This window comes from Dissoconium aciculare (genome assembly GCF_010015565.1).
Source record: "Dissoconium aciculare CBS 342.82 unplaced genomic scaffold K489scaffold_15, whole genome shotgun sequence".
In the NCBI taxonomy this organism is placed as follows: Eukaryota; Fungi; Ascomycota; class Dothideomycetes; order Mycosphaerellales; family Dissoconiaceae; genus Dissoconium; species Dissoconium aciculare.
In genome coordinates, this window is record NW_022984965.1 from 400,922 (window position 1) to 419,094 (window position 18,173).

General features: G+C 36.3%; 2 protein-coding genes across 2 annotated transcripts; one reads left to right on the top strand and one right to left on the bottom strand.

The window, feature by feature from the left end:
- Positions 1-1,612: 1,612 nt before the first annotated feature.
- K489DRAFT_434784 (ARM repeat-containing protein) lies at positions 1,613-5,716 on the bottom strand. Its single transcript, XM_033608574.1, has 2 exons — positions 5,396-5,716; positions 1,613-5,336 (listed from the first exon to the last, which is right to left on the bottom strand). Exons 1-2 carry the CDS (start codon positions 5,403-5,405, stop codon positions 1,705-1,707), a joined length of 3,642 nt encoding a protein of 1,213 aa, XP_033455985.1. The 5' UTR covers positions 5,406-5,716; the 3' UTR covers positions 1,613-1,704.
- Positions 5,717-5,943: 227 nt separating this feature from the next.
- On the top strand, positions 5,944-8,632 carry K489DRAFT_364096 (Bromodomain-containing protein). The gene is made up of 4 exons (XM_033602692.1): positions 5,944-6,292; positions 6,549-7,240; positions 7,296-7,554; positions 7,612-8,632. The coding sequence occupies exons 1-4, from the start codon at positions 6,215-6,217 to the stop codon at positions 8,548-8,550; spliced, it is 1,968 nt and encodes a 655-aa protein (XP_033455986.1). The 5' UTR covers positions 5,944-6,214; the 3' UTR covers positions 8,551-8,632.
- Positions 8,633-18,173: the final 9,541 nt, after the last annotated feature.

Consider the following 18,173-nt stretch of genomic DNA (forward strand, 5'->3'; position numbering starts at 1 on the left):
CGACACTACACACATGGCCTGGCATGCATGGGTCCCGCCCGACATTCTTCCACTGGTGCATGCAATTTCTCCTTGTAGCATGGCCGGGAAAGGCGGCTGGTGTGTCCCAAGGTTTCCCACTGGTCGGGTGTGTTGATCGCGCCGGCGGTTATTTACCCCTGATACTGGCGTGTTGGCATCTCTAGGTAGCTTCCATTTCGGTCGTAGTCGCTGACTGGTCCAGTATGGGCGCAGGGGAATTATCCTGAGGCCAAATATCTTGTAAGGCGCTACTGCAGGTGCAAACTCTTTAGCTCACCTGCAGAGATGAAACGGTTTTCTCAGGGTCGGTATTCGCATAACGGCGCAAATGATGGTCTACGCGTCCCGAAAGTGATTGCATTCATCTGACGCGCGTTCAGTCGCTTCGAGCCATGCCACGATGTTATTGTTACTGTATTTATCTATTTTGACCCATCGGATTCACGCTGGCATCGATGGCGGCTGCCACGCGATTGTGATGTATAAGTCGGAATTGGACCCAGTCTATATCTTCGTGCTGGAAACGTGTCTGTTGTGTTGTGCTCAGTCATGCCAACCATCCGCTGTGCCTCACGCGTCTCGAGCCAAACTTGTCAACTTGCGGTTCATCAGCTGTACTTGACTAGTGTTCACCAGTCGATCTCGATGAGTTGTCTGTTTAGGTGTGTGGAGGAGCATCAGCCGAGCCTGCTCTAAGAGGTGTGGTCCCTTGCGCAGCGCAATTGTGGATAGATAATAAGCAAGTATGTTTAGTATTGTTCCGTGTATAAATATTATCTAGTTGAGCTACGAGGAGGGTATTCTATAAGACGACGGACGAGACACAGAGGCACGTATTAGAAGAAATCGAGAGAGGGAAGAGGCCTGGCCTTCACGATGCAAGTAAACTGAGAGCTTTCGTCAGTTATGCTCTTCCGTGGTCAAAATCATGCAGGAGAAAAAGTGGATTGAGTGAGAACAGCGATCAGAAGTCCATCTAGATCATCGAATCCCTTTCGGGATTCTGACATAAGAGGTACCAGAAAAAAAGTAATGTAATGGAAATCATCATCGAACGGCGGCGGGAGTAGCATAGTGGTAGTGAGAACTTACTCTGCGTTGGTTGCCCCGCAAGCAGTATATCGGGACGTCGGGCTGCATGTTGTCGTTGAGGTTGCCATGGGGCAATGGAGATACCAGAAGGATCACAATGACAGGCGGATGGGACACGCGGAATAGTCTTGTCTGTGATGGCTCATAGTGATCATGTCCTTGGAAATCTGCTCATCACTCTGCACGCGCGGCAGGTGTGAGAGATGCCTGTGAATATCCATGGTTGTATCCAATCGGTGCGAGGATTTCGACATGTCTGATGATAGGAAAGAAAATTTTGATCTGCAGCAATGAAATGTGTGTTTGATGAGCAGCCGGGCCGAGCGTCAGCATTGACCGTGCTCAGCTGTGCGGCCAGAGTGCTTCAGCTGTGCAGCGCCGTGAGCAGTGAGTGCGAACTTGACATAGCCGTTCAGAACGGACGTGGACTGCATCGGAGAGATGCTACACCTCACGTACGTCCACCTTGTTCAGCTACCTCGTTCACGAAATGCACCATGGGACAAAATCGATAAGCGAACCGGTTCCGAGGGTTTATATTCTCAAAGCCTAAATTATGTTTACAGAGGGCCATGATCATTCCTTACGTGGCTACAGCATTATGAATAGCTCTGGTCTGCTGACTTTCTCGTCGTCGAGGCCCGGATAAAAGGGGACCAGCGCATCTGCGCTCTGCACGTACGCATCGTTGTACAGTCGCCAATAAGGTGTTCGGACTTTCCTTGCAGGATGGAAGAGTCCTGCCCAGACGTAGTTCATGACCTGGCCGGTTCCGACAGAAAGCCGGACTGCATCGATGGCCTCGATGATGCGATCTATGACATGCGGACTGGTTTCGAACAGGTTGGGAAATAGCAGGTTGAGGAGATGCAGCATCGCGTCTTCACAACCCAGTCCGACCACGCCCAAGGCGATATGCTTGACCACACTCGCTGCGGTCTGTCGATGTACCTGATCGCGATCGATGAGGGCATCTTCCAGCAGCGGCGTCACTGCGTATACGTAGTCTTTGCCCATCTCGCCAATGTATTCGAAGAGGAAAGAGAGTGCTTTAAGAACTCCATTCTGCACATTGAGCTCCGGAATGCGATACTCATTCATGAGCGCTGGCAGCACAGTGAAGGGCGCACAGGTCTCGGCGACGATTCCAATAGCGACGGCAGTACAGACACGCGATTGACGATCCTGCACCCGCAGATTGTTTAGTAGAGTCGTGAGAACGTCCTGCGGTCCAATGGCCTTTGCAATAAATCCGAACGTGTTATTGGCCGCGCGGCGTATTCCTTTCTTATGCGCTTTGAGCATGTCCAGTAACTCGAAACAAATACGCATCCACTCGCGCGGAACGACAGCTTCGGGACCACGGTCAGCGATTCGACCCACCAAGTCGACGGCATTCTCTTGCACCTTTTCGTGTCTGTTCTTGAGAATGGGCGTCAGGCGCGGCAGAAGGTCCTTGATTGGTGGTTGCATCATGCTGATGCCCACTACGCTGACAATGCTGCGCATCGCCGCCAAGATACTGCCCAAGACATCGGGATATTCCTCTCCGAGATATTCGTATAATACCACACTCAGCTTGCTCATGAGCGCATCCTCACCGCAAGATTTCATCACGTTCGCGATACGTGAAATAAGATCGGCAGCTTGTTGACGTACAGTGGCGGACTTGTTATTGAGTCGCCATAGAATAGTGCTGACAATCTGCGGTAGGTATGGCTTGCATCGCATTCCCAGTGCGTTGATCACAGTGCCGAATCCGTTGAGTAATACGACATCCTCAACACCTTGTTCTTGAAAGGCATGCAGGATACCGTCCACGAGGCGCTCCTCCAGCCTTTCATCGATGTCAGCAGCGCCAAGCGCGGATATGACCTTTTCGATGGTCTCAACAGTCATTTTGCGATATGCCTCGTTCTCGTCTTTGAGGTTGCCAACAATTCGTTCGACAATCTCTCCAACACCGACTTTGTTGCCGAGGTCGACTGTTGTCTCAACAACTTGCTTGTAGTTCCGCTTGTCGAGTGCCATCCTGCGAACCCAAAAGTTCTTGAAGAAATCGTCCAGCACCTGGGTTTGTAGGAAAGCTGCAGTGACACCTTTGCTTGCTGCGCATTGGCTGACGACTTTGAGAACGACCTTCTTCATCTCCTCATCTGGGCTGGCAAACTCGCGAATGAGGATGGTCATGATTTGTTTCGTGTAATAATTTCCATACTCTTCGTCCATCAAGGGAATAATGTATCCGACAGCTTTCAGAAAACCTGCTAGACCTTTGCCTCTGTGTTTTCGTGCCCCTGTCCAGAGCGGATTCAGAATCTTGTCAAAGCTCTCGATACCGAAAGGACTTGATGCTTCGGCAAGCGCTGCAAGAGCGAGAGACGTCACGGTTCGGACCTTTGGATGCTCGTCATTCAGATTCTCGCCGATGCATTCGATGAGTCCCTTGAGATACGGTAGCACTGCGCAGCCCATCAGGATCGGAATTTGTTGTACGATTTTCACGCCAGTGTGCCGTGCTTGCCATGATTTTTGACTCCGACACACAGCCTTGAGGAAAGGTAAAAGTTGAGGAATGCCCAATGCTGAGGCTACCACAGCAAAAGCGCGAGCAGTTGTGTTGCGCACATATTCATCCGCGTGGTCGATATCAGGTCGCATATTGCCAATCATCTTGGAAAGACCGGCTGCTTTGGCGAGATTCGAAATGATCTCACGGCCTTCGACACGAGCATAGTAGTCTTGGTCAATGAGTAAAGGCTCGACGACGACGAGAATCTTATGCACGTAAGGCCCGATTGTATCGTCGAGCTTATACAAAACACGGTCGATGACCTTGACCAGAAGATGTCGCTCTTGGTCTTCGAGGGTCTTCTCCATGAGTAACGGGAGAATTTGATCGAATAGGGGTCCTGCTCCGAAGTTCCGGGCATTGTCTGTCAGTTGACGCAAGGCTGTTTTTCGCATGGGCGGTGTGCCGTTTTTCACCTTCAATAACAATCGCATGATTTTCCGTTGTTTCAAATCCTCCATACTCATCTCGTTCTCGTTGACAGCCTCGACCAATTTGCCAAAGTATGTCATGTCTTCGTCTTTGAAGAACTGTAAATCGCCGACACCCGGAATGTCAGAGGGAAGTTGCTTGCCCAAGGATCTTGGGTCAACTGATTGCTGATTCATGAATCCTCCAGTTGGTTTCGAGACCGCCGCAGGCGCTGCCCGTCGGGCAGGAGCCCGTAGTGGCTCATAGCCAGGAGGAGGCACCAATATCACGTAGCCGTCTTTTGGAAACATCTCATCGAGTTCTTCATCCGACAATGGCGCGTTTCTCCCGGAAATGTCAGTACCGAAGCCTGAAGCGAGCTGACCATTTGCGGCTGGTGCGCTACCATTGGTAGTTTGTGTGCCATTGGTTGTTGTCCCTACAAGATCCCATTTGGACCGCCGAGTAACGGCTGGCGCATCGTCCCATCGGGATTTCTTCGCTGACGTCGTTTCGGTCGTAGCACCACCCTCATGACCATCGCCGTTCTCGGCCATGACAGTATCAGCCGTAGATACTTCAACCGTATCCCATCTCCTCTTCCGTGCTCTTGGTGCTGTCTTAGCTTCCTCAGCTTCACCCTGCGCGTCACCTGACTGCGCACTTTCTGCCTCCTCCTTCAGTGTAGCCTTGTATTTCAACGCTCCATCCTCCTCGTCTTCACCGCGTGCCTGCTGGTCGCGCTGCCGCTCTTCGATCGCACGCTTCACACGAAGCTCTTCTCGTTCGACTTCTCGTTCGCGCATGATTTCAGCCTGAGTCCGCGTCTCCGCCATACTGCCCCCATCATGGCCGGTTTCTGCAGCAATGCGATCGAATCTCCGTTTCTGGTAGTCGGTCTCACGGCTTGCGATTTGAGCACGCTTCTCTTGGCTCTGAAGGATGTCGTCTTCTGCCGCTTCGCCCTGAGCGTATTCACCGATTTGGGCAGCAGTTGCCGTGTACTGACCGACTAGGCGGCCTTGATCCGCCTCTGTCGCGTCCTCTTCATCTTCTTCATCTGCAGGTAGTGATGTGTGATATCCTGCAAATTTGTCGTCTGAATCATCTCCATATACATCTTTATCAAAATTCGAGGTCAGAGAGACCTTGTCGCTGCCCGTTCGTTGACTAGCGCCATACGGCTTCTTCGATGTGGCATTTCGTGCGGCTTGCGCATTTCGCACTTTGTCGAAGTCGGCTAGAGATTCTCGTCAGAATGTTTCGACTTGAAAGCCGTGCTCGAGACACATCTCATACCATCAGACATGATCTATTACTGATCGGGCTCGAACGCTTGTTTTCAGGTAGGAACCGCGCACATCCGGGCTCGTCAGTGATCGCTGCTCCTCAGAAATGCTGAAGCGAGGAATGTATGGCAAGATTGTTGATGCTTTTCGAACAAGAAGCACATCGATAGCAGATCTATCGCGCCGTTCGGCTCAGCACGACTCATGAAATCTCAATGACAGTAAACTGCATGAGTCAGCTTCTGCGCCAGAGGCTTGCGTTATCACATGACCCGTGCTTGAGTCTGGTTTCCTCTTATTTTCGATGATTGATGATCAAATTTCCGTTGATAAATGAGACGGTATGTTATGAGTCTACTTCTTGCGATATGCGGATCTCACACTCAAATCAATTGTTGCAACCCGTGTTGTTGTGTTGACATTTAGCAATTATTCGAGGTCGGAATCTATTCCTGGGTGTATTAACCCTAGAAATGGTTACCATAGTAGAAATTGATAATAATAATAAATCGCCGGGGAAGCCAAGGGTGCGGGCTTGCACTGCACGATCTCCACAGGACATCTGCCATGCTACCTGTTGAGTGAGAGCAATCACCCGTTCAGAAGACGCCCGCGACCACGACCAGAATCTCACATATAGTCGTTCACCCACATCCAAATATTAGAATCCTGCTAATCTCAATCCCTTCGCGCATCCGTTGCGCGGATCATTTGCTTGAGAGACATCGCTGGCGCAACAGAAGTGGTGCACGCGCATTCGCATTTGCGGTCGAGGTAGAAGACGCGACTTTATTTCGTGCAGTTCGCCGCAAGTTCACTGCCGTCAGACATGGACTCGGCCAGGAAGCGGAAAGCCGCCGGCAGCATTTCTACACCGAGTAGCACGTCCAAGAGGATCAAATTACTGGTAAGTTGCTCATTGATCCTGCCAGCATGGACCCTCCGTCTACAGTTTGTGACCGCGACAACTCCGACCGCTGGACAATGTGCCGCAGCTGGATGCATCCAAGCATCTTGCGATGCCGCGATTGAGATAGCTCGGCGGGCGAAGCCTTCGCGCGAAACGACACTGAGAAGCCCATGCTTGCGACAGAGTTCGCGATTGCCCACTGTCATCACACGACCCCATTTACCTATTGACTCTTCTAATATCGATTCGACAGAACTCCAACCATGCCGCACCTACGACTCCTGCCCCCATCGGCCCTGACGTACGACAGATCGGCCTCAAATTGGTCGGCATGTTACGAAATGCTTCCGACAAGACTGGTCGATCGATCGCTGGCGCATTCCTCTCGCTCCCGGCACCCGCTGAGTTGCCCGAATATTATGAGCAAATCAAGCTCCCAATAGCAATTGACACCATCGAGGAGAAACTACTGGCCGGCGCATATCCTACCGTCACGACGGTTGAGAGTGACGTGAAGAGAATGATTCAAAACGCGAAGGACTTCAACATACCGAAGAGCGAGATCTATGAAGACGCAGAACGAATGCGAAAGCTGGCGTACAATTACATGAAAGTGAACAATCCGGCATACAAGTTGGATCCCTCATATTCCTCTTTTCCCACTCCTGTTCCATTGGAAAAAGCCAAGCTTGCGGGTCAAGCGCCCCGAGCGTCGGAGCAAGATCGCCAATCAACTGGCGAGGACGACAAGGCGCAGCGTGGAAGAATAACCAAATCATCAGAGCCACGTTCCCAACCAAAACCGTCCATGGACCCTAGCGAAGATCCTCGCGAAAGCGTGGTCGGAAACGACGAAGAAGGCCCCGATTACAATTTCGAAGGGAAATCATTTCAAGAAGCACAACAAATTATCATTTCCGAGCTTTTGTCACACGCGGATGTCGAGTATGCTCACCGAATCAAGCTTCTTAACGATACATTTGCTGACAATCCTCTGCAGTGGCCTCGAGATCTTTACACCATTCGTTAACCTTCCGAGTCGGAAGCTTGAAGATTATTATAAGCTCATTCGGCATCCAGTATCCATCAAAAGCGTCCAGAAACGAACTCGAGGTCAACACGGTCGGGCATCGCCCACCGGTGTGTCAGACTTTAAGACATGGGATGCCTTCGAGGAAGAGATTAGTTATATCTGGAAAAATGCTCGCGAGTACAACGAGGATGGTAGTGAAATGTATGAGTTGGCCAATGACTTTGAGGTAAGCTATGTTGTCGAATACTAAAACGCGCATTGGTTGTACTGACGGACGGTATAGACTCTGGTCAAAACACGTATTGCAGAGGCAAAGGAGAAAGTAGAAGAGCCAGCGAGCATGCGCATCAAGCTCGGTGCACCAAAGGCAAAGTCGGGCATAACACTCAACCTAAGTCAGCACCGCGGTTCGCCAGTGCCTATGGCTTCCGTGGACAACGAAGGCCCCTCGAAGCAAAAACCAGGACCACCATCATTACTCGACGACAAGCCGCACCCTGCTACAAACGGAACCCCATCAACTGCGGCGAAAGCCAAATCACCAGAGAAGCAAATTGATGAGCATCATCCGTCTGCTGCTGTGAAGCACGAGAGAACTACAACATCGTCCCCTGTGCCAACTTTGGCGTCGACGGTGCAGGTGAAGTCGGCCAATGTCAATCACAGTACCAGCGATCCTGATGTTCCGCCACCACATTCGCGAATGACAAGCGCCAGCCCCTTGCCTCCTTCACAGGCGCCGGCGGCACCTAGCGCTTTGCAATATGCGACGCCCCTGTTACTACCACCCACTGCGATGCGTACCTACTCGGTTGATGCCGCACTCCTTCCTGTGGTAACACTTTCGACGCTACCCGGGTCGAACTCCAAACCTTACAACCTGCCTGTTTACCCGCATGCATTCCTCGCCTCTCAGAATGCTGCTTTCACATTACCCGCTGCGCACTCAGTCGTTCAAATTATGCCCACGATATCGCGTGAGCTCTCAGCCGGCAGGACGTACAAGCTCTTCCTCAGCCTTAATGGTGTATCACTTCTACAACAGAATACGCAGCTCAATACCGAGTCGGGGCGGCGAACACACACTTATGATGGTAGACTTGTGCCAGGTGTGAACAGAATCGATGTAGAAATCGCGGCTACAAAGCCCGACAAACCTGAGTCTGTGAACAAAGGTCTGGACGTGGAAAGACTTACAGTCTTTGTTAACTTATTGCGATAAATGATGTCAGAATAGCAGATAAATTAATCGTTAGAGTTCTGTTACTTATAGTTTCCCGGATTAGAAATGGATCTCTCCTAGGAACGAGAAGCAATTTTTTCTCGAAAGTATACTCGAGCATATACGAAAAATCGCTAGAAAATACTACCGTGAATCGCTAAAACTACGTAAGAAAATAATACTATTAGAGCTTTACGCTAATTACTAGTACATAACCTATAACTCGAGACTTTAATTATTTAATTGTAAGTACTATTTCTATCCGGTATACGACGTCTAGCCCTAATAGGCTAGACTTCTAATAGATATCTACTATAATAACTTTCTTTTCTACTATTTTTCTCTCTATTTTACTAAGCGAAAGTATTTATATTTCCCTTCTATAATCTATGAAATTTGCTTAAGCTATTAAAACCTCTCTAAGGTTAGTAAAGAGATCTCTCTAGAGCGAGAGATATTCCAATTATTAGTTTGAAGTTTCTAGAGGTTGTAAGATATTTCTTAAAACGTTAAATTTCAAAGGACTCTTACTTACTTTATATAATTTTTTATACTACTATAAAAGTACTATCCTTTTCTTCTTTTCTAAAAGCAATTCCGTATACCTAAGGTTTTTAGGGCGCTATAAGGAAAATAAAACTGATAAGATTTAATTATAATAGATTTAATATTTTAATAATTATACAAGAATAAAGACTATTGGCTATAAGGTAAAAACCTTAAGGATTACCTAAATTTTTAACGAGTAAGCTAATTATATAACGTAAGAGAAAGCTAGAAACGTCTTGATATAGCTCTTTTATACTTATAACTAAGGTATTTTTAGTGATAAGAATAATAGATAAATAAATTAGTAGCTATGTTCTAAGGGAAGCTACTTTCTAGTACCTAGCGCTAACGTTTAATACCTATATAATTTGATAGAGAGATTACCTTCAAGGAATATTTATTACTTAGCTTTTAGTAGAGTATTTCTAAGGTTCTATAGACTTTAATTAATCCTACTAAAGGTCATAATAAAGATTTCTTAGGATAGTAGGGTTCGAATTATTAATTTTAAACTTTTAAGACTATAGTGTTTCTTTTATATATAACTAGTTCTAAAAAATACTAAAAGCTCTTTTTATTACTATAATTAGAGATTTAATATACTAGGAATTTTTAAAAAAGTAATTAGTTTATATTAGAGAACAAAGTAAACTATTATTTCTTAGTATAAACTATAGTAGAGTAGATCTTACTACTATTATTATATATAGATACCTAAGCTTCTTCCTAGCTTAATATATTTAAATTTTAAATTTTAAATAATATTTAGTACTATAGGCGTATAATCTACTTCCTCTAAGAAGTTATTATTAGTTATAGGTCTAAAATAAGAGTAAGCTTAAGGACGTAACTGAAATAGAAGGATATAAGTATAGAATAAGTATTAAAGGTTTAAATTACTATTTTTATAGTATTAATATCTTATAGTATATAGGTATAAAAAGGTTCTTATTAATTAATTAATTATAATTTAAAGAAGTAAAAGTATAAGTATACTCTATAAGGCTAGCTCGTAATTACATCCTATTTCTCTATATAAATAAAAGAAGAACCTCTTTAAAAATAAAAATCAGAATTATAAAGAATAACAAAGTAGTTACTCTCTTTATATAGTACCTAATTAGAAGGTAAGAAGCTATTTTAAAATCCTTTCCTAGCCTTCTTATTAGCTAGGCTTCTCGTCCTCCTTATAACTACTATAGTACTAAGTTTACTTATAAAAGCTTAAATCACTATAAAGTACCTAATTTTAAGAGGCTAATCTTTAAATAGATTATATTATAATCTGTTTTCTCTCGTAGCCTTTATTTATTCTTTCTTATAACTTACTTATTTAGCTAATCTTCTTATTTATTTACCTTCCTTCTTATGTTTTACTCTTACTATAGAAATATAGATTACTTTCTCTTTTTATTCTTTACCTACGAATATAAGCTTTCTAAGTGTTCTAAAAAATCCTCTAAAATTAATAAGAAGTCTATCTTATATTAGTTTAAGTAAGAAATAATATACTAGTATACTTAAAATTAGATAAAGGCTAGTATATAGGCTATTTAATATTTATTTAGCATCTTAATTTTGGTTTCTAAATAGAGAGAACTAAAATATTATAATTCTTTTACTAATTTTAATTAATAATATTAAGAAAGTTTAATATTATATTTATACATTTAGTTAAATATCTCTATAGATTTAATCCCTAAAATAAACTTTAAAAAAATCTAATATTCTAGAAGGTATTAGCTCTTAATAAGTATTATTAACTACTAATTTTCTTTTATAATAATTATAATAATCTTAGTAAAAGGTTAGTATTCTACTTCATTTTCTAACTAGAATAGAAAAATAAAATTAGAATATTAAAACTAATATAATAGCTTTCGATAGAATTTCTTAATTTAATATAATTAATATAAGCCTTATATAGATAACAGAGTTATCTTTTTATATAATTTATATTTTATATAAAAGGTCTAATATTATCTAGTTAAGATATATTCTATAAAAAGGTTAATTAATCGACTAAACTACTATACTCTAACTTACTATATAAGGTTCTAGCTCTACTAGCTATAAGAACTATAACTATCTAAGTCGCCTTAGACTATTATTATTATATATAAGTATAGCTAGTAGTAGTAAGGTCGACCCTTTATACTTATTTAGAGGGTAATATAATATCTAAATTATATAAAATATCTAGCTCTTAAGAATTCGTTTAAATAAATATTTTTACTAGTAGTAATACTTTCCCTACTTTTTTCGTACTTTGTTCCTATTTAATTTATTTATTCTATATAACTTTAATAGTTAATTTTATATTACCTTTTTACTATTTATTTTATACTTCTCTAAATCTTAAAAGCTTTTCTAAAGTAAAAGTTATAATAAGCTTCTTAAGGCGTAGAGAAGTAATATCTATTAATTTAAAGCTCTTAGTATATTATAGTATTTTCTTAATCTTTTAGAGATTTTTAGAGAAATACTTACTTTTCGAGTATTACTAAATACTTAGTACTTATATTATCTACTATATAGTATTACTTTTAGTCTACTCTCTATCATAAGTTTTATTGAAAAAACTATAAAATACCCCTAATATTATAGTACTCTCTAAGGACGAAGAGTCGACTCAGTTACTACTAGCTATACTTACCTATAACTACGACTATCTAAGTTACTTTAAATAGTCGTAATTACTATAGTTAGTAGAGCTAGAACCTTATATATTAAGTTAAAATATAGTAGTTTAGTTAAATTAATTAACCTTTTTATAGAATATATCTTAACTATATAGTACCTAAATAATATAAATAATAGAATAAATAAATATAGATCAATAATAGAATAAATAAATACAGATAAATAATAGAATAATAGTATAGATATATAATAAATACTATAAGTACTAGATAAATAATAGAATTAGTAGATATATAAGTAATTTATAGAGTTCTATCTTTATTACTAAGAGTCTTATAATCTATTATGTGAAACTTTAATCTCTATACCTTTAAAATAATATAACTAGACCTACTTTTAGCTTCTAAAATTTATTTTAGAGTATACTTATTCTTTCTATAAGAGGAAGAATAAAAAAGATTTATTATACTCTATTAAGAAAATTAGCCTAATTAAAGAAGAGAAATTAAATAAATACTAAGAACGAGAGAAATAATAAATAATACTAAGTAAACTTAGAGAATTTGTAAAAAGATAGAAGTATTTATATTGATATAATTAAAAGATATCTAGTCTTCTAGAGTTAAATATTCTATATAATTCTAGTACCTCATATAGAATTTATATTATTTCTTCTTTAAATTTAACTAGAATACTTTAGAATACTAGTAGTATAAGAAGTATTTTTAGGAAGAAAAGTTTTATAAATTATTAATTATAAGTTAAAAATTATAGAATATAGAAGATTTTTATTAATAGATATAATTCTCTCTCTAAATTATTATATACTATAGAGTAGTATAAGAATATTTAAGATATTTACTAATTATAGAACTTCTAAAGTCTTAATACTCTTTTCTTGAATATTTTCTCTAGGTTAAAAGAATATAATCCGAGATTATTTTTTACTTATTCTATTTTCTAATCTTATATAGTAGCCTTCTAAAACAAATTTAAAAACTCTAGCTATATTATATATTAATTACTAACTTTAATTACTAAATACTATAATATAAAGGAAGAGAGAAAAATTATTAAAACTCTATTAATAGCTTTAAACTTATAGCTAGAATTAAACTTATATCTTTCTCTAAAAGATCTATTCTAGGAAATATTTACTTATAGTTCTTATAACTTATTAAACTATTAGAATAAGTAATATATTACTAGTTAAGATATTATATAGTTAAGACGTATTCTATAAAAAGGTTAATTAAATAACTAACTACTATATACTTCGAAATAATATATTGTATCTAACTCCGCCGGCTATAGTAACTACGTCTATTTAAGGCGACTTAGATAGTCGTAATTATAGGTAGTACGAGGTCGACCCTTCGTCTTTCTCGGAGGGTACTATAATATAAGATATCTATACTATTTCTGCTCTATATAAAAGTCTAAAACTATATTAGATATTTACTATTAATAGTAGTAATATTGCCTATATTAAATTAAAGTATATAGAGATTGTTTTATAGTATATAAATATAATATTTTTATTTCTTAAAGTCTACTTAGTAAATCTTTTAATTATTAAAAGTAAGATACTACTATATAAAAATATTCTCTTCTACTAGTATAAGTATATAACGTATCTTCCTTATAGGGCTAGTATTTTTTATAGGACTATTATAGAGAAAGGCCTAAGGATGTATTTAAGATATTAATATATAGGTAAAAGGTAAGTATTAATAGTCTAGATTACTTCCTAAGTAATATTAATACTTATAGATATAAAAGCTTTCTATTAATTAAAGATAGCCTAAAGAAGTAAAAAGTAATATGTTCTAAAAAGCTAGCTCTTATTAATATTTTATATATATATATACTAAAAAGTAAGAAAAGAAATTCTAAAATTCTAAAATTCTAAAAATAAGCAAGCAATTATTCTAGCTATATAGCACCTAATTAGAGAGTAAGAAGCTACTTAAAAATTAGTTCCTAGCTTTCTTCTTAGCTACATTTTATAATCTCTTATTAACTACTATACTCTTATATTATATATATCTCTATAAAGTAATTCTAGCTTAGAGTTAGTAATTAATTAAGCTTCTTACCTTCTTTTTAATAAATATTAAATATTTTTATAATATATATATATAATATATTATTTCTTAACGAGTAAGTAGAGTATTTTAACCTTAGTACTAAGTTTTATAATATACAAGTAATTACTAATAGTTTTCTTTACTTATTCCTTAAAATATAATACTTTAGTAGTACTTTACGTATTAGATTAACTTACTTATACTAAAGTTAGATATAATTACTACAAGTCTAATAACTCATTTATAATTCTCTAGTGAAACTACTAAGTTAGTTCTTTCTTATAGATACTCTTTTCCTCTAAGAACTTTATTTTAGATTATAGTTATATTACTATTTATAAGGATATAAAGTAGTAAGGTAATATATAGAATAGTATATTACTACGTTAGTATATAATTTTATCTGTTATTAGATTATATTAGTTCTATAAGTATATTAAGAAGGAGTACTATTATATAGTCCTCCTTATTTAGTCTTTCTTAGTGTTATCTAAATCCTTCTCTTATTTTATTTTATTTTTTACTTATTCTAGTAGTATAAAGGAGTCTAAGATTAGATTAAAAGAATATAGAGAAATTAGTAGTAGGTGTTTATTTAAATTTACGGTACTAAATTAGCCTTTACTATCTTTTAATAACTAAGAGGAAGGCTATAGAGCTAATAGAGCTTTAAGGGGCATTTAAGGTCCTCCTTATTTATAGCCTCTCTAGAAGCTATAAAATAGTTCTAATCTATCTATTTAACAGTATCTATATTCTCTATCTATCTAGATATAAGTTCTTGACATATATATATGTCTTTAAATTAATAAGTCTTACTATTAAGACTAGTAGAATTACTTAAATTAGTCAAAAAAGTATATAATACAACCGAGTCTATATCTAGAATCTAATACTAGAACTATATTCTTATCTAGAGTCTTTAGGCCTAGGAATAGGGATAGATAAAGCCTCTCTAAGTAAGAAACGGCTAGTACCTATAATCGTAGCGGAATATAAGAAGAGACTAGCGCTCTCTTACCTTAGAGATTAACTGTTTAACTATTGATCCATTTTTATCTATATTTAAATTCTATTTTATTTATCTAAGTTTCAAAGACCCTTTAAGTTTAATATAGTACTTTCTCTAGGGGTAGAGAAGGAGCTTCTTTATAAGGAGAAGATTTATCTTAGAGCTAGAAAGCCTTTTTATTATTATGAAATCAAGGGCTAGACGAATATTAGAAACTTTAGGTAAGAAGTAAAAGAGAATAACCTCTAATTATAAAGAAACGTATTCTATAATTGTTTAAGGCTAGAGGGTAAGACTAAGTAAGATAGTAGGCAGAGCTATAATATCGGCTTAGATAGGCTAATATCTAAGGTTCTATAGTATTATAAGAATTTTAAAACTTTAGAGCTAGCTACTAGACAAATCGCTATAAGCTCCTGTAGGTACTATTCTAAACTTGAATTAAGAGTTAGGTAAAGTATAGAGCCTATATTTATACTTATTTCCTATAAAATAAAGAGTAGCTCCTTATTCCCTTTATCTTTTATATATAGTATAGTATATATTTAGACTCGAGGAAGTTAAGTAATAAGAAACTTCTTTTCCTATTATACTTAAAGCTAGGAAGATAGTTAGATACTACCTTACTATTTTAAAAGAAAATATAATAGTTTATAAGTATATATCTAGGGATAAGAGTATTTAGAAGAAGCTAAAGTTCTACTAATTAAAATAAAAAGAAGATAAGATTAGAAAAGAAATTTAAACGTAAAAATAATAGTATGTTAAATATATGTTTTATATATAGTAGAATAATTCTTAAAGTTTAAACTTTATAGATAATATTAAAAAAAAAAATTAAAAAAATGTCTCTTATATTTTAAAAAATAAGAATTTTAAACCCATTTTTATAATATACTTATTTACTTATTACCTAACTTAAATATTACTTTATAGTTACAAAGATAATAAATACTTTTATAGTTTTACTTTTTTACTTCTTACTATCTTAGTACTTTAAACTAGGATTAAAGTTAGTAATCTAATCTATAGAAGATGTTATTAGAATTTGAAAAACCTCTAGTTTAATTAACTAGTAACTTATTTAGTACTTTTAAAAGAAGAAATAGATCTTAAAGTATTACTTGCTAATAGGTACTAACTAAAATAAAGAAGATTTAAAATAGAGAGTTCTAAATTAGAATAGAAATTACTTTATATAAATAAATTAATTAGTTTAAATCTCTTCTATAAAATAAAACTTATTTTACTATTCTTAAGCTTTTAAGTTGTTTTAGTCTTAAGGATATATACTTTATAACTACTATACTTGAAAGTAACCTACTTAAGTAGTTTAGGAATACTTTAAATAGCTACGAACTTAAAAGTATACTATTATTAAATTCTAAATAAAAAGAATACTTAATATAAGAATTATAGCTAGAAGGATTATTTTAAGTTATAAGTTAGATACAATAAATAGAAGTAATTATCTAGCTTTTTATATAAAATAATCGTATTATAGTTTAAATATAAGTAGATTAAGTCTCTTTGAATTATAATTTACTATAGTATTTATATATTAATATAGTAATTATTATAGTACTCTCTAAATAAGGATAAAGACTCGACCTTAATACTACTAGCTATACTTATCTATTATAGTACTCTCCGTCGACCTTATTTATTATAGTACCCTTTAAGAACGAAGGGTCGACCTTATCACTACTAGCTATACTTACCTATAACTATAACTATCTAAGTCGCCTTAGATAGTTATAGCTACTATAGCTAGCGGAGTTAGATACTAATATATTATTTTAAAGACTATAGTAGTTAGTTAATTAATTAACCTTTTATAGAATACGTCTTAACTATATAATATTATTACTACTAGCTATACTTACTTATAATTACGACTATATAAGTCGCCTTAAATAGTCGTAGTTACTATAGCTAGCGGAGTTAGATACTAACATATTATTTCGAAAAGTATAGTAGTTATTTAATTAACTAACCTTTTTATAGAATATATCTTAACTATATAGTATTACCTAAAGTACTATATAAGGATATATATTTTCTAATTCTTATAATATAGAACTATAGTAATTAACTAGTACCTAAATTTAACAATTTTAAAATTAATTAAGTATAAATAAGATAGCTAGTATGAGCCTGGATATAATTACTATAAACTAAAATAACCTTATTGAACTAATTATAGTACGTAAGATCTTAAAATATAAGATTAGATCCTAATTCAAAGAATAAAAGAAAGAAGTACTTAATATACTCTAGTAAATAAAAATAGCGTATTACTACTTAAACGCTTACTTATTCTAAATATAATAGATAACAAATAACTTTTACTAGTATAAACTAGTAAGAGAAATAATAGAAAACTAACACTTAATTTATAAAAGGTATAAATAGGGTATAGAGAAAAGCTCTAAGAGTAGAACTAGCTTTAAGATTTTTATTTTAAAAACCCTTTTAAAGAGATAAAAATCGAGATAAGATATTCTCTAGACTATATTTAAAGCAAATAAAAATATACGTAGTTATTAACTATACTTATCTTGAATAAAAGTAGAAAATAAAGGTAATAATAAGAATCCTCTAGAGAAAAGTTCTCTAGGGATTATACGCCTAAGTTACTTTAAAAGGAGAGAATAATAGTACCCTAGAGTAGCGCTAAGCCTTAAGTATTCTTAATCAGCCTTTTATTAGAATTTCTAATATTTAGTAAAGAACGCTTAAAATACTTCTAAAAGTTTTAAGCTAATATATATAAGATCTTTCTCTAGAGAAGTATTTTAATTTTGTATTAGAGAAGTCTAGACAGTCTTTATAAAACTCCCTACTCTCTAGGAATACTACTAAGTATAAAGTAGTATAAGTACTAGATACTAAGTACTATATATCTAAAATCCTTTTTAAAATTACCGAAGTCCAAAAAATACTTTAAAATCTAGATAATTCTATCGGATAAAATTGATATCTATACCCCTAGAGAGGCTCTCTCTTACTATAATATCGAAGCAAATAAGAAAGAAGTTGCTATAGTATATATTTACTAAACGTCTAGCTAAATAGTCTTAGGCTTTTATATAGAACGAGATAGTAAAAATAAACAAACAATTAAAGTAATACTTAAATTTTTCGAAGGTTCTTAAGATATCTACTTATATTAGCTAATATTTAGCGTCGCTACTAGAGTACTAATAGTCTCTCTTTTGATTCTTTAGGCCTCTCTAAGGTAAAGGAGAGGTCTTTCTAATAATATAGACGTCGTATCTATTAATTTTGTAAATTTATAGCCTTTTTAGTATTTATTCTTAAACTGT